Genomic DNA, 14553 nt, shown 5'->3' with positions numbered 1-14553 from the left:
ACCCCAACGGTAGGACTTGTATTTATTTCAACAGCTAACTTTATCCCAGATGTTATAGTTCCTTTACCCTCTAGGGTTTTTTGTTTTTGTTTTTGTTTTTTGAGACAGAGTCTCACTCTGTTGCCCATGCTGGAGTGCAGTGGCGCAATCTCGGCTCACTGCAACCTCCACCTCCTGAGTTCAAGCGATTCTCCTGCCTCAGCCTCCACAGTAGCTGGGATTACAGGCACCTGCCACCACACCCAGCTAATTTTTGTATTTTTAGTAGAGGTGGGGTTTCACCATGTTGGTTGGCCAGGTTGGTCTCGAACTCCTGACATTAGGTGATCCACCTGCCTTGGCCTCCCAAAGTGCTGGGATTTTAGGCATGAGCCACCACGCCGGGCCCTACCCTCTAGGTTTTAAGATTCAGCCCTGACCCTGCCACTTCCTATACAACCCTGGACAAGGGGTTCGGCTCTCCATGCCTTAGTTGTCATCTGTAAATCAGCTCATTTTTTCACAAGGTGAGCTAACACAAGCGAAAGGCATGACTCGCACAGCTGTTGTTAACAGGCCGGTGAGTAAAGCCTGCTTGGCTCCCACTACACTACTGACAGCATGACAGTCCCCTCTGAGTGGCCCAGCCACTGGGTACACCCCCAGCTTCTCTCAGCCTTACAGAACTATTGCCCCATTTTGTCACATGCTCCCTTACCATCCTGCAATAAATTCCACGTGATATAACCAACATACTACCCTAATTACAAGACAGGGACAACAAAGGAATGTCACTTAGCCGAAATAAAACGTGCTTCAGTGCAACTGTAGACAACATAACCAACTACTTGGCTGCTTCTGAGTTTGTTGTGAAAAGAAGGCTAAGAACATAAGGGAGCCAAAGGGCGGGGGAGCTAGGAAAGCCAGCCTGGTTCCAGATCCACCCAGGGTCCACATGGAAATGCAGTTCCAGGCTCCCTTCAAATGGCCCTGTGCTGTGATCAGTCCCCCTGCAAAGGTCTCTGAGCCACAGTCCCGTCATCTGAGAAGTGAAGATGAAACACCAGCCTCATGGGGGCACACAGCTCTCCCTGACTCCTGCCTACCTGAAGATCCCTCTTTCTCCCACCTGGCTGTTCAGCCCGCCTGGAGGGAATGTGACGGGCTGGAGGCAACAGACCCTTCCTCTCTAGGCCTCACTTGCCCTCATGCTGTCACCTGGAAACTGTCTTGCTACCTACTGCCCCTTCTGTGTGCTGAGGGACAGGGGACCTGTCTTGGCACAAACGTTTATAGGGCCAGGATGGTCCTTCTAGAGTCTTCCGAGGTACTGGGCCACACCCCACCCTGCCAGGTCCTCACAACCAGCTTGAGTGGGGTCTGTTACTGGCTTTGCCCTCAGGCATCCAGCAGAGTGACTGGCCAGGCCCTCATGGAACTTCCACGTTAGCAAGGGCTGAGACAGGCAAGTGGGGGCAGGGCAGGGCTGGACACACCAGTCAAAGGCCAGAGCCCTGGTGGCGTGACCACACCTACGTGGAGAGCAAGGCTGATGGCATAGCCTCCCCTGGTGAGAGAGCAGGAAGAGGCACAGGTGAGCCTGCCACAGCAGCCCCCAGAAGCCACCATGGGGCTTCAAGGCTGTGGGAATCAGCTTGAGCTTTTTCTAAGGTGGGGAAGCTCATAACAGGAGCAGGCCTGCTGGCTGTCCCCCTCCTCCTGGGACGCTGGAGGGCAGGACACAGGGCAGCATCTGACACACCCCAGCAGCAAGGGCTTGACCCAGACCAGCCTTGGGGAGAGACCGCCCACCCCCGGGAACCCCCAGGCCACAGTAGCTCCCTGGTGGTCTTACCTTCCCCAGAGCCTTTGAGCCCACATTCATCTGTGTACAGTAGCAGTGGGACAGGCCTCAGTCAGCCCTCCAGCACCAGCCACGCCTCTGCCACACCTATGCCCTCAAGGAGGCATCTGGCAGCCTGGGCCTAGCTCTGCAGGTGGTTAGAAGAGCCCTAGCTCTACCACTTACTTACCTTTGAAACCTTGGGCAGGACACTAACTGGAGGTTCAGTTTGCTTTCAGTAATAGGGGGCCCGTAAGCAGGTCCTGTTGACCTTCTTACTGGAGGAGGAGAGGGAGGGGGTCTGAAAAGGCGCAGAGCAAATTCCAGATCCTGTCCTGGATGGCTGATCCCTCACCCCAGCCCAGAACCTGAAGTGGATGCTGCCGGGATGGATGAATGAGCATTATTATGGAAAATAGTTAACCCAAGCTTACTGTCTGGTATCAAAAAGTTAACCTACTTGGGAAGCTGAGGCAGGAGAATCACTTGAACCTGGGAGGCAGAGGTTGCAGTGAGCCGAGATCACGCCACTGTACTCTAGACTGGTTGACAGAGTGAGACCCTGTCTTAAAAAAAAAAAAAAAAATTCCTTGCCTCCTTCCAAAAATGATTTTTAGTCAGGTTAGAAACACCCAGAAAGAGCTGGGAGACAGCTGCTACAACACAGACAAGAGTCCCTTTTGCCACAGATTTGTCTCTGAGCTTCCTGGCAGCCAATGCAAAGTTTTCTCTGAGAGAGGACAGTCATTTGTGGACAGAGAATGCTGCTGCTTAGCTCCATTAAAGACTCTGAGAAGTCCTGCAGCAGAGAAACCTATTAAACCCATGCATTACCCAGACTTTGACCTATTTCATAGACCTTATTACCATCCCAAGGTAATACGGGATTGAGGTGAGGAAGGTCCTCACCTTGCAAACTCTCCTTAAACGTGGTGCCTCTCAGCCATTCTCTGGGGTGGGCAGCATTGAGACTGAGCCTAGTTGCTAAAAGCCACCCAGGATCCTGCCCAGAAATCCCTCAGGGCTACAGAACCATGCAGCAACTCCACCACCCTGAGGTTTGGGACACTTAGTCCTGTGCTTGAGTCCCAACTCTGCCTTCTCTTCCATAGGTAAGTGACTCACCTCTCCTAGCCTCAGTTTCCAATTTTTTTTAAGAGATAGGGTCTTGCTCTGTGGCCCAGGCTGGCTCACTGCAGCCTCAAACTCCTGGGGGCTCAAGTGAGCCTCCTGCCTTGGCCTCTCAGGTAGCTGGGATTACAGACACATGCCACCACATGTGGCTGATTATTTTTTTGTAGAGATAGAGATAGGATGTCACTATGTTGTCCAGGCTGGTCTCAAACTCCTGGCTCAAGTGATCCTTCTGCCTCAGCCTCCCAAAATGAGTCTCCACGCGTGTGTATGTGTGTATTTTGTTTTTGAGGCAGGGTCCCTCTCTGGTGTGTGTGTGTGTGTGTGTGTGTGTGTGTGTGTGCTTTGTTTTTGAGGCAGAGTCCCTCTCTGGGGTGTGTGGGTGTGTGTGTGTGTGTATATGTGTGTTTTGTTTTTGAGGCAGGGTCCCTCTCTGTTGCCCAGGCTAGAGTATAGTGGCACATACTAGCTCACTGCAGCCTTGACCTCCTGGGCTCAAGCAAGAGTCTGCATTTTCTAAGGTGGGATAATAATGCCACTACCCTCCCCTGAGAATATGAGCATAGTGTGTGCAACAGAGCTCCCAGAGGGTATGGAAGGATCTCGGGGGAATGGTAAGGCAGGGAGGAGCACAGGGCCTTAGGAGCTCAGCCTTAAGAGAGACTTGGGAGCAAGAAGGCCCCTCCCTGGGCAGCCCTCCTGAGTTGTCACTCCCTTGCTCCCATGCACCAGAGGCTCAAGAAGGCCTCCCTCTTCCTTTTCCATCTTTCGGTCTTGGCCCGGCACAGAGAAAGGGGCAGTAGTGTTTGCTGAATATTCTCCGAAGTGGGGATGGTGGAGAAAAAGGCACTGGAGGTTAAGGGAATAGCAAGAGCCAACACCCAGAGGGCAGAAGGCACAGCCCCAGGCTAGAAGACAACAGGGGCTTGACTGTGGCTGGAAATGACGCTCACAGACCCCACACCACCCTTTAGTGAGCATCTGCTGTGTGCCAGGCATTGGAGCCTGGGTGGCCCACCAGCAATTTCCAGATTGTGGAATTCACAGGCCAGCAACATTTTTCAAAAAGTTTTCCAAGAGGAAGTCACAGAAATGAACGTCACACCATCAAGGACACGATGAAACCAAGTAGGACGTCATGGTTCCAGAGCAAAGGACAATCCTGGGCATCATGAACAGTGAGATTTATGAAGGAGAAGCCTCACCACCCTGCCCTGGGCCAGCTCCATGCAAGGAGCAGTGTGTGTGAGCCTCACGTGGCCCTCCTGTGCCTTCACCCACTTCACAGATGAGAAGGCTCAAGAGACCTCCAAGGGGGAGTGAACACAGCACAGGGTGCTTCTATGACCTGCTGGCACAGGACATCTGGAAGGGAGTTTGGAATCTGCATTTTAACATGGGACCTGGGTGGATCTGAAACCCACCGGCGTCTGAGCTGCTGGGGTCTGATGGAGGTCAAGAGAGCTGGGCAGGGAGGCCTCTGTCCCCCATCTTCCCCCCAGATGCCAGGGAGCCACAGAAGATGTGCAGGAGGGGAGGCACGGCCCATCCCTCAAAGGCAGAAAGTGGTGGATGCTGGGAGCCGAGCAGCCAGGATTCCAGTCCCAGACAACTGCTGGGGGAAAAGGGGGTATTCACAAGGAGCCCCCGGTGAGGAGAGAGGAGCCAGGCTGGAAAACAGTGTGACACCTGGGCCCTCTGGGAGTTGGGCAGCATCAAAAACTGCCATCTGTCCCATCAGACTACGCCCAAGTCTGTCCAGAATTAGCTATTTCCACCCCCACGATGCTGCTCCAGCCTACCCTCCTCTGCTCAAAATTCCCCTGCAGCTACAGGAGGCTGAAGCAGGGAGGTCGAGGCTGCCGTGAACTATGATGGTGCCACTGCACTCCAGCCTCGACAACAAAGCAAAATCCCATCTCAAAAGAAACTCCCGGCTGGGCGCAGTGGCTCACGCCTGTAATCCCAGCACTTTGGGAGGCCAAGGCAAGGCAGATCACCTGAGGTCAGGAGTTAGAGACCAGCCTGACCAACATGGAGAAACTCTGTCTCTACTAAAAATGCAAAATTAGCCAGGTGTGGTGACACATGCCTGTAATCCCAGCTGCTCGGGAGGCTGAGGCAGGAGAATCGCTTGAACCCAGGAGGCAGAGGTTGTGGTGAGCCAAGATCGTGCCACTGCACTCCAGCCTGGGCAACAAAAGCGAAACTCCATTTCACACAAAAAAATACAAAAATACAAAAATTAGTCGGGCATGGTGGCAGGTACCTGTAGTCCCAGCTACTTGGGAGGCTGATGCAGGAGAATCACTTGAACCCGGGAGGCAGAGGTTGCAGTGAGCCAAGACTGCGCCACTGCACTGCACTGCAGCCTGGGCAACAGAGCAAGACTGTCTCAAACAAACAAACAAACAAACAAAAACAAAAAAAAACTTCCCTGTGGTCCTCATCTGAGAGACCCTTGTTACCTCCTCAGCCTCTTGGGCCTCCCTCCCTCGCTCTGATCCAGTCACACTGGCCTCCACTCTTCTTCAGTGTGCCAGGTGCACTCGGGGCCTGTGCCCTTAGAGAGGCAGCTCCCCCCACAGCTTCACAAATACGACTGCTTCTCAAAGTGTCATCTCCTCAGGGAGGCCCTCCCTGACCACAGTATCTAAATCCTGAGTCGCAGAAGCCCCTTCACTTCCTTCCCTGCCTGTTGTCCTATGAGCTGGTCTTGCGCATTCCTTGATGCAGGTCTCTGCCGTGACTTGGCTTTGCTCACGTGGTGTCCTTGGCCGCAAGCCAGTGCCTGCTAGGTGGTGGGTGCTCAACATTCATCATAAGCCTTTTGCTGGCTAAGCATCCTTTGTGCTGGGTAACAGGGGGCATAGGGGATGATTGCCCCTACTGCCATCCCCCACCCCAGTGAAGACCATGAGTGATAGGGATGCTACAAGCCAGTGCTCTCAGGGCTGGGGTGGGCCTCCCAAGGCCCCTCCAGCTGGCGAGGGAAGAGGGCAGGCTGAAAGGCAGGCTCAGGTGTGTCAGCCCCCTGACCTCCCCGCAAGGGCACCATCAGGAGCCCCCATGCTACAGACTCTGGGAGGCAAAAATCACACACTGCCCCAGCCATGGGGAAGAGCGAAGTGGAGCCAGGGCTCCAATCCTCATCTGCCCACCCCCAGCCCCAGCACCCCCAACACCTGGTCTCCCTCCAGCCGCCTTCCCGCCCACACCTTCTCCTGCTACCCAGCCCCTGCATTTGTGATGCCCTGCTTGACCCAAACTGCATGTCCCAGCAGAGAAAACCTCCTTTCCTCCAGGGAGCCTTCTCTGACCACTGAGTCATGATTAGTGCAATTCCTGTGCCTCTCCCTCAGCACTGAGCTTATCCGACCGGCCATGGTTTCCTGATGACGCAGCTGCCTCCACCATCTGACTGGGAGAGTTCCTTTTGGGGTTGGGGTGGGCACCAAACCTTGCTGCCAGCTGAGGCCCAGCCCTGGGGCAGGCCCAGAGGAGGTACTTGGAGGGTTTGCCGGGTGGATGGATGGATGAGCACTTGGGTAGGTACCTGGGACCCCCGAGCTCTCAAGTGCCTGGGAAGCAGAGGGAGGTATAGGGTGTGATGGGTGATCTCAGCCCCCTTTTCCCCAGCTCCTTGGGGGGCAAACTGAAGGCAATGAGCCAGTTCCAGCGCCTGAATCAGTGTGGGAACTACAGGCCACAGGGCGCTTCTCTGCTATGCCCCCCACCAGGACCGCAAGCCTGGCCCCTCCTTCACAGACCCTTCAAATGAAGGGCCCCGAGCAAATTACTTTGGCCCACTGTGCTTCAGTTTCCTCACCTGTAAAATGGGGATGATAATGGAACCCACTCCTTGGACTTGTGCAAGTGAGCCTGCCTGCTGCCCTGAATGCCCAGTGGGCCCAGTCCACAGGGCAGTGGCTCCTAGACCCCCACCACCCTGTTCATTATGGGCCAGATCCCCCCTTGGTCTGCACCCTGCTGCCTCAGGCGCCCTTTCCCCACAGGGGAGGAGGAAAGAGAAGGGAGAAGCTTCCAGAAAAGCCACATGGCTGCCAGAAAAGCCCTTTCCTGGCAAGAGCCCCCCAGTGCCAGAAACAGAAACCTCCCCAGCCAGAACATCCCCCTACTTCCCAGACATCTGAGGGCTTTGGGGGTCCCAGGCCCCTACCCAAGTGCTCATCCATCCGTCACCCAGCAAACCCTCCAAGCACCTCCTCTGGGCCCAACCCAGGGCTGGGCCCCTACTGGGAGCAAGGCTTGGTGCCCACCCCAACCCTGAGAGGAATTCTCCCAGTCAGATGGTGGAGGCAGAGACAGACATGGTGAGTGTGACACCCCCAAATACAGAATCCCTGTTCAGAGTCAGATCCCCCCTCCAGGCAGGTGGCACCCCAGCTCACACTGAGTGACTGAGTGTGGTGTGGGCAACAGGACACACACCAGCCTGCTTTTCCCGTGTATGTGTGTGGCGGGAGGGGGGCGGGGGAAGTGATTAGCCAGAGATGCTGGGACAGACAGGACTTGGGGACCTGTCTAAAGCCCCACCCAGAGTGAATTCCCCTCAGTTCCCATCATGGTCCTCCTGCATGTCAGAGAATCACAGGGACACAGACACAAAGACCCTCTCAGAGAGACAGCAACCACCCCCAACACAGAATCATGATGGCAAGGACACAGAGCCCCTTTCAGATGCTAGAGTGGCCTCCCTACAGCGACAGACACCCAGAGGAAGACCTTCACGCAGGGAAAGACAGCCCCCACCACACCTGCTTCCAGACCAGCCCAGAGTCCCCAGCAGCAACATGGTCCCCTCCTCAGATATGGGTGCCGACTCCACCAGGTGGCCAAGGGTGGAGGGGCCAGTTACACATGGCCCCTGCAGCCTGCTGTGAGGATGGTGGGACGCTTCTACTCTCAAGTCGGCTATGGTGGGGCTATGCGCAAGGCCTGGGGACAGTGGCTTATGAGGGATGATGCCTGGAAAGCCCTACACTCCCTACCCCGCAGTGGGCACCTTCCCCAGCGCTCTCATCCCAAAACATGGACAGGAAGTCCAGGCCCCATCCAGCCCACCCGGCTAGGAGGAATGTCCTGGGATGGGCCTTGCAAGGAGCAGGATGGAAGGAGGGGAGCCACACCCCCAGGGCCTTTTCCCTCCACACCTTCACTCAAGCCGTGCCCTCCGCACAGGGCACCATTCTGGCCAAACCGCTGGGCTCTCAAGTGCCAAATAAGGACAAACAACTGTCAGGCACCAGGAGCTGCGCTGCAGTGACAGCCAGCGGACCAGCACACGGCACAGGGCATGCAGCAGCTTCCATCCACCCGCCCTGTCCCCAGCAGGTCTGAGCCACTTCTGAGGACAAGATGGCATCTCTGGGCGGCACTCAGCTCCATACACGGCAGGGCCACCAGACCCCACTCCAGGCCTGGTCCCAGCACACCTCCCCTGCTGCATGCCAGCTGCCGTCAGCCCACGCCTCGCACGACCACATCCTGCTCCCAGCTGTCCCCATAGGAATCCTTCCTGCCCCCACTGTGGCCAGCCTGGCTAAGCCCAGCACCCCTGCCCTTGGCCACACCTTTTTCAGGTGACGCCTTCTGCTCCTCACCACCACAAGGCCATGGACGCCCCAAACCACGAGTGCCAGGCTGTGCTGGCCTCCAGACAGAAGGGAGAGCAAGCAGCTCCCTTAGCAGGGAGGGGGCAAGCCTGGCTCCCTGCAGTGGGTGGCGGTTGTTCACGCCTGTAACGAACACTTTGGGAGGTCAAGATGGGCGGATCACTTGAGGTCAGGAGTTCGAGACCAGCCTGGCCAACATGGTGAAACCCTGCCTCTACTAAAAATTCAAAAATTAGCCAGGTGTGATGGTGCATGTGTAGTCCCAGCTACTCAGGAGGCTGAGGCATGAGAATCACCTGAACCTGGGAGGCGGAGGTTGCAGTGAGCCGAGATCGTGCTACTGTACTCCAGCTTGGGCTACTTCAAGATGCCCTCTCAAAAACAAAAAAAAAAAAACAGTGAGGACTGTAGCCAGGCCCCGCATCTGTGACAATCACCGAGGGTATCATGGGGCCCCAGGGCTGGGTCTACTGTAGCACACACCAGTGGGGCCAGGTCCCCAGGCTTGAATGGGGCACCGACGGCCCAACCCCCTGCCACAAAGCCAGGACCAGCTCGGGGAAGCCCCGGCCAAGCATCTGCTCTGCACAGGGTGTGGGTGGAAAAAGATGTGGTTAAGAAACAACAAAAAACCTCTGTCGCCCATCTCGGGTCGGGGGAGTGCACCAAAGGAGAGGGGACTCGTCACCAGCAAGATCCCCAAAGCCCCAGACAACGGTAGCTACTGCCTGCCTTCGAAGAACGATGATTCAGAAGAAGAGGTGAGAGCAAGGGCTTCTGAGGTGGAGGGGCTCCCAGCCAACTGGCACAGCCAGGCCAGGTCCTCCTCCAGCCACGGCACAGCACCGGGAATCCCATGTCCTTCTGAGCTCCACCCGGCACGGACTCTCATTACTATCATTTTAGCTCCTGTTAACTGAACGTTTACCATGTCACAGGCCTTGACACACAGCCTCTCACTGACATCACAAAACAACAGGAAATCACACAAGCCACACATAACAAAAGCCAGCTGGATTAAATAATTAAAAGTGAAAAAGGAAACCAAGACAGAACTAGAATAAAACCTAAATAATTATTTATCTGATCCTGGGTGGGGAAAGGCCTTTCTAAGGTAAAAAAGCAAAGAATAAAACCATAAAGGCGAAGATCACTGGATTTTACTGCCTGGAACTTGCAAACCCCCATAGGTCAAGAAATGCAGGAACAAAATTGAAAAGTCAAATCGGAAACCAGGGAAATATTTGCAACATGGGACAGAGCTAATATCCGTGCCGTGTAGTGTTCACAAATCAAGAAAAAGGCAAGCAGTGCAGGAGACAAACATGCTGAGTAAATAGCCTGATAAATCACAAGAAATGTGTATGACCAAGGCATAGAAGAGAAACAGTCGAACTCCACGGGGACAGAAAGATCAGTGGTTGCCACGGGCTGGAGGCAGGGAGTTTTGGGACTGACTGCTCCAAGGTTTTTTTCTAGGGTGATAGAAATGTTCTGGATTAGATAGTGGTGATCATTGCACAATTGTTTAAATATACTAAAAGCCAATGCATTGTACAACTTAAACAAGTGAATTTTATGGTATATGAATCATATCTCAACTTTTAACAAAGAGAAATGGTCACACTTAGGATAAGATAACCACTTTTCATCCAGAAGGTGGCAAAGGTTTTTAAAATAATACCCAGTGCTGGCACCACTGGTGACAAGAAGATATATGGGTATGACCTTTCTGGAAGGCTACTCAAAAATAATGTATCAAAAGAATAAGAAATGGCTATTAGGCAGATGAAAAGATGCTCAACACCATTTTCCATTGGGGAAATGCAAATCAAAACCACACTGAGGCTAAACCCGGAAGCTCACACCTGTAATCCCAGCATTTTGGGAGGCTGAGGTGGGAGGACTGCTTGAATCCAGGTGTTCGAGACCAGCCTGGGAAATACGGTGAAACCCCAGCTCTTCAAAAAACAAAAACAAAACAAAACAAAACAAAAAACCACATCACGTAGTGTAGTGAAAAACAAAAATTAGCTGAGTGTGGTGGTGTGTGCCTGTAATCCTAGCTACTCAAGAGGCTGAGGTGGGAGGATCACTTGAGCCCAGGAGTTTGAGGCTGCAGTGAGCTGAGATACTGCCACTGCACTCCAGCCTGGGTGACAGAACAAGACCCCGTTTAAAACAAACAAACAACAAAAAAAAAAACACCACACTGAGAAACTACTTCACACCCTTTAAGATGGCTGGGATGGCTACAATCAAGAAGACAGACAATAACAAATATTGGCAAGGACATGGAGAAACTGGAGTCCTCTCACGCAATGATGGTGGGAATATAAAATGGTACAGTTGCTTCAGAAAACAGGTTGGCAGTCATATTTATTTTATATATAGTCATTTTTTTTTTTCTGAGTCAGAGTCTCACTCTGTTTCCCAGGCTGGAGTGCAATGGCACGATCTTGGCTCGCTGCAGCCTCCACCTCCTGGGTTCAAGTGATTCTTCTGCCTCAGCCTCCTGAGTAACTGGGATTAAAGGCATCCATCACCACGCCCAGCTAATTTTTGATTTTTAGTAGAGACAGGGTTTCACCATATTGGCCAGGCTGGTCTCAAACTCCTGACATCAAGTGATCCACCTGCCTTAGCCCCCCAAAGTGCTGGGATTACTGGCGTTAGCCACCGTGCCCAGCCCAATGTAATTAAACATAGAATTACTATATGCCCCAGCAATTCCACTCCTAGATGTATCCCAAGAGAAATGAAAACACAGATCCACACAAAAACTTGTCCACGAATGTTCATAGCAGCATTATTCATAACAGCCAGAAAGTGGAGATAACCTGATGTCTATTAAGTGATAAACAAATAAGCAAAATGTGGCAAGTCCATACAGTGGAGTATTTTTCAGCCATAAAAAGGAACAAAATACATGCTGTAACCTTGGTGAACCTCGAAAACATGATGCTAAATGAAGGAAGCCAGACACAAAAGGCTTGCAGCCTTTTGTCTGATTCCACATATATGAAATGTCCAGAATAGGCAAATCCCTGGAGACAGAAAAGAGATGAGTGGTTGCCAGGGGCTGGGGAGGGAGGTACGGGGAGTGACTGTTCATGGGTACAAGGTTTCCTTTTTTGATGACGAAAATGTTCTAAAATTAGATTATGGTGAGGGTTGCACAACTCTGTAAATATACTAAAAACCAATGAATTATACGCTTTACACAAGCGAATTTTATGGTTTGTAAATTATATCTCAATAAAGCTTTGAGAGCAAGAACGGATCAGAAGTGCTCATAAAAGCCTTGACACAGCACTCCCCTTCTAGGAACTGAGCAGAAGAAAATCATCACAAGTGGGCACCAAGACTAACATAAGGTGTTCATCCCAGGGTCATCTATACCAGCAAAAAAGTTAGAAATGGCTGGGTGCGGTGGCTGTAATCCCAGCACTTTGGGAGGCTGAGGCAGGCAGCTCACCTGAGGTCAGGAGTTCGAGACCAGCCTGGCCAACATGGTGAAACCCCGTCTCTACTAAAAATACAAAAATTAGCCGGGTGTGGTGGCACATGCCTGTAATCCTGGCTACTCGGGAGCCTGAGGCACGAGAATCGCTTGAACCTAGGAGGTGGTAGAAAAGAAAAAAAAAAAGAATACAGAAAAATGTTCAGGACACAAAGTGAAAAAAGCAGGTGACCAAATAGTATGAGGAATGCCAGGCCCGCAAAGGCTGAAGCTTTTGTCCACAAGCTCCTGCCTGCAAGGGGCTCCAGACAGAATTGTGCAAAAAGTAATCCCTTCCCAGCAATTGCTGAAGGATTGGAATTTGGAGGCGGAGGCAAAGTTAAAGACAGAGAAGAGGCTGGGTGTGGTGGTGGCTCACGCCTGTAAATCCCAGAACTTCGGGAGACCTAGGCGGGAGGATTGTTGAGCCTAGGAGTTTAAGACCAGCCTAGGCAACATAGTGAGAGTTTGTCTCTAAAAAAACCTTAAAAATTAGCAGGGTATGGTGTCCTGCTAATGTCTATGCTAATAGCAGCATTAAATAGTCCCAGCTACTTGGGAGGCTAAGGTGGGAAGATCACCTTGAGCCCAGGAGGTTGAGGATGCAATGAGCCGAGATGGCGCCACTGCTCTCTAGTCTGGGGGACAGAGCAGTGTCCCCCAGTCTCAAAAACAAAACAAAAATGACAATAATGACATCTACCAAAATGGAAATGCTGGTTCTCTCTGGGTAGTGAGATAGTGGGAGGTTTTTCTGTTACTGTTTTTTTTTTTTTCTTTAAATAGTTTCTGCCATGAGCTTTATTAATTGAAAAAGCAAAATAAAAAACATTAGGAACTCAGACATGGAGGCCCTCGGCAAGTTAGAAACAGTTTCCTAGATTACATGGGGTATCCAGATGAAGACAGGGCAGGGCCCCCTTCCAGGTGGTTCCCTAGAGAGAGGTTTCTCTCTCCTCCTACAGTGGTGCCCCTGTGTGTAGAGCTGAGGTTGGGGTTCGAGTCAGGCATGGGGTGGGGGGTCCCAGGCAGCAGCCACAGCGAGGGAGGTCCAGAGGCCAGGTGGCCCTTAATCGCCCCAATGTACACTGTCACCCAGTGGTTCCAGAGGCCAAACAGTGGGCGGGGGCCACAGCCTCCTCCTCAACTCAGAGGGGAGATAGGAAAAAGGGGGTATGGGGCCCCAGAAAGGAAGCTGAGGTGGCCCCTCCTGCACTGGGAGAGGAAGCCCCCCCCTGCCCCTCCCAGGCCAGCACTCGGAGACCTCTTCTAGCGCATTCAGTTTCCTTTTCCATTCACAAAGAACTGGGTGGGGGATTTCCAGCAGCGCCAATGGGGCCAGCCAGGGGTTGCTGTGGGGAGCAGCCAGGCTGCTGCCCATCCCGGGGAGGGACCCTGGGGACCCACCTGTGGGATCTGGTGGCCTCCTTCCCCTTTTTTCACCCTTCAGGGTAGGAACACATCATGCCAACTACTCCCTGAGCCTGCAATTGGCTCAAAACAACCCACTAAGGCAAGTGCTGGCATCCCATTTTCTGTAATGAGCCACTGAGGCGCAGAGAGGCCAAGTTCTTGACCCAGAGCCAGACAGCAAGGATACAAGAGCCAAGATCTGAACCTGACCCTGTCCATCTGCCCTTCTCCAGCGTCCACCCTTCGCCCCTGGACCCTGACCCTGAACCTCCAAGCCCACAGCCCTGACCCCACAATGGTCTCATCTCAATACCAGCCTCGAAAACAAACAAAACAAAAAAATACCACACCAACTTCCAAGAAGCCAGTAAGAGCAGCCAGGCCTGGTAAGCAGGACGGGGTGGGGATGGACCATAATAACTTAATTACCACCCCCCTTGTTGGATTCAGGGCACTTTCTAGGCTGTGGATTCGCAGAATTTGAGCTGAAAGGAAGCGCCCCGATACCATCTGCCCCCGTGGTTTCAGCGCGGTCGGGGGTTTCTTCTAAGCGGCAAAGCACTTTTTCAAAAACGATTTTGCATGGAACCCCAATAAGGGGGCAGATGGGGCGGCAGTGTGTGTGGCTGGGGCCGCAGGAGCCCTGCCCAACCCCCTCCGCCTTCCCCATCACTCCCAGAAGGCCACTGCAGGCACCCACTTCATAGCTCAGAGAGGACTGGGACCTACCCGGGTCACATGGCAGCCCAGGACAGAGTGAGGATGGGACCTCCGTTGCTACCCCAGGAGCCTCTGCCGCTGGTCCCCCAGGAGACGTGGGCCCAGGAAAAAACCGGCTTCTTAAGCCTGTGTGCCCGCCAGGACCTGAGCTCTGCCTGCCTGCCAAGACCAGGGCTCAGTCTGCCCTGCTTGCCGGGATACAGGCTCGTTCTGACGGTGGAGGGTGGGTGCTTTCTCTCTGCCTGTTCTGGGGCCTAAACACAAACCCCCTGCCCCTGGTGCCCCCGGTGCCCCCCGGCCTTGGCAGACCCACCAGGGACTCTCAT

The 14553-nt window shown here is 53.3% G+C and overlaps 1 protein-coding gene across 5 annotated transcripts in view; it reads right to left on the bottom strand.

Annotated features, from left to right (window-relative positions):
• The window catches only part of SH2B3 (SH2B adaptor protein 3), a 45999-nt gene that overhangs the window by 7292 nt on the left and 24154 nt on the right, over positions 1-14553 (bottom strand). The window contains exon 1 of one of the 5 annotated variants that reach the window (XM_019038808.3): positions 9325-12047. The exons of the other annotated variants lie outside the window; for them this stretch is intronic. Coding sequence (XP_018894353.1) covers positions 9325-9450 — 126 coding nt within the window. The 5' untranslated portion in view covers positions 9451-12047. Of the gene's footprint in view, positions 1-9324; positions 12048-14553 lie in introns of those variants that run through there. 5 annotated transcript variants of the gene reach the window in all.

This window comes from Gorilla gorilla, chromosome 10 (assembly GCF_029281585.2).
Source record: "Gorilla gorilla gorilla isolate KB3781 chromosome 10, NHGRI_mGorGor1-v2.1_pri, whole genome shotgun sequence".
In the NCBI taxonomy this organism is placed as follows: domain Eukaryota; kingdom Metazoa; phylum Chordata; class Mammalia; order Primates; family Hominidae; genus Gorilla; species Gorilla gorilla.
The sequence above is the reverse complement of the archived record's forward strand: the minus strand, read 5'-3'. Positions and strand labels throughout refer to the sequence as shown.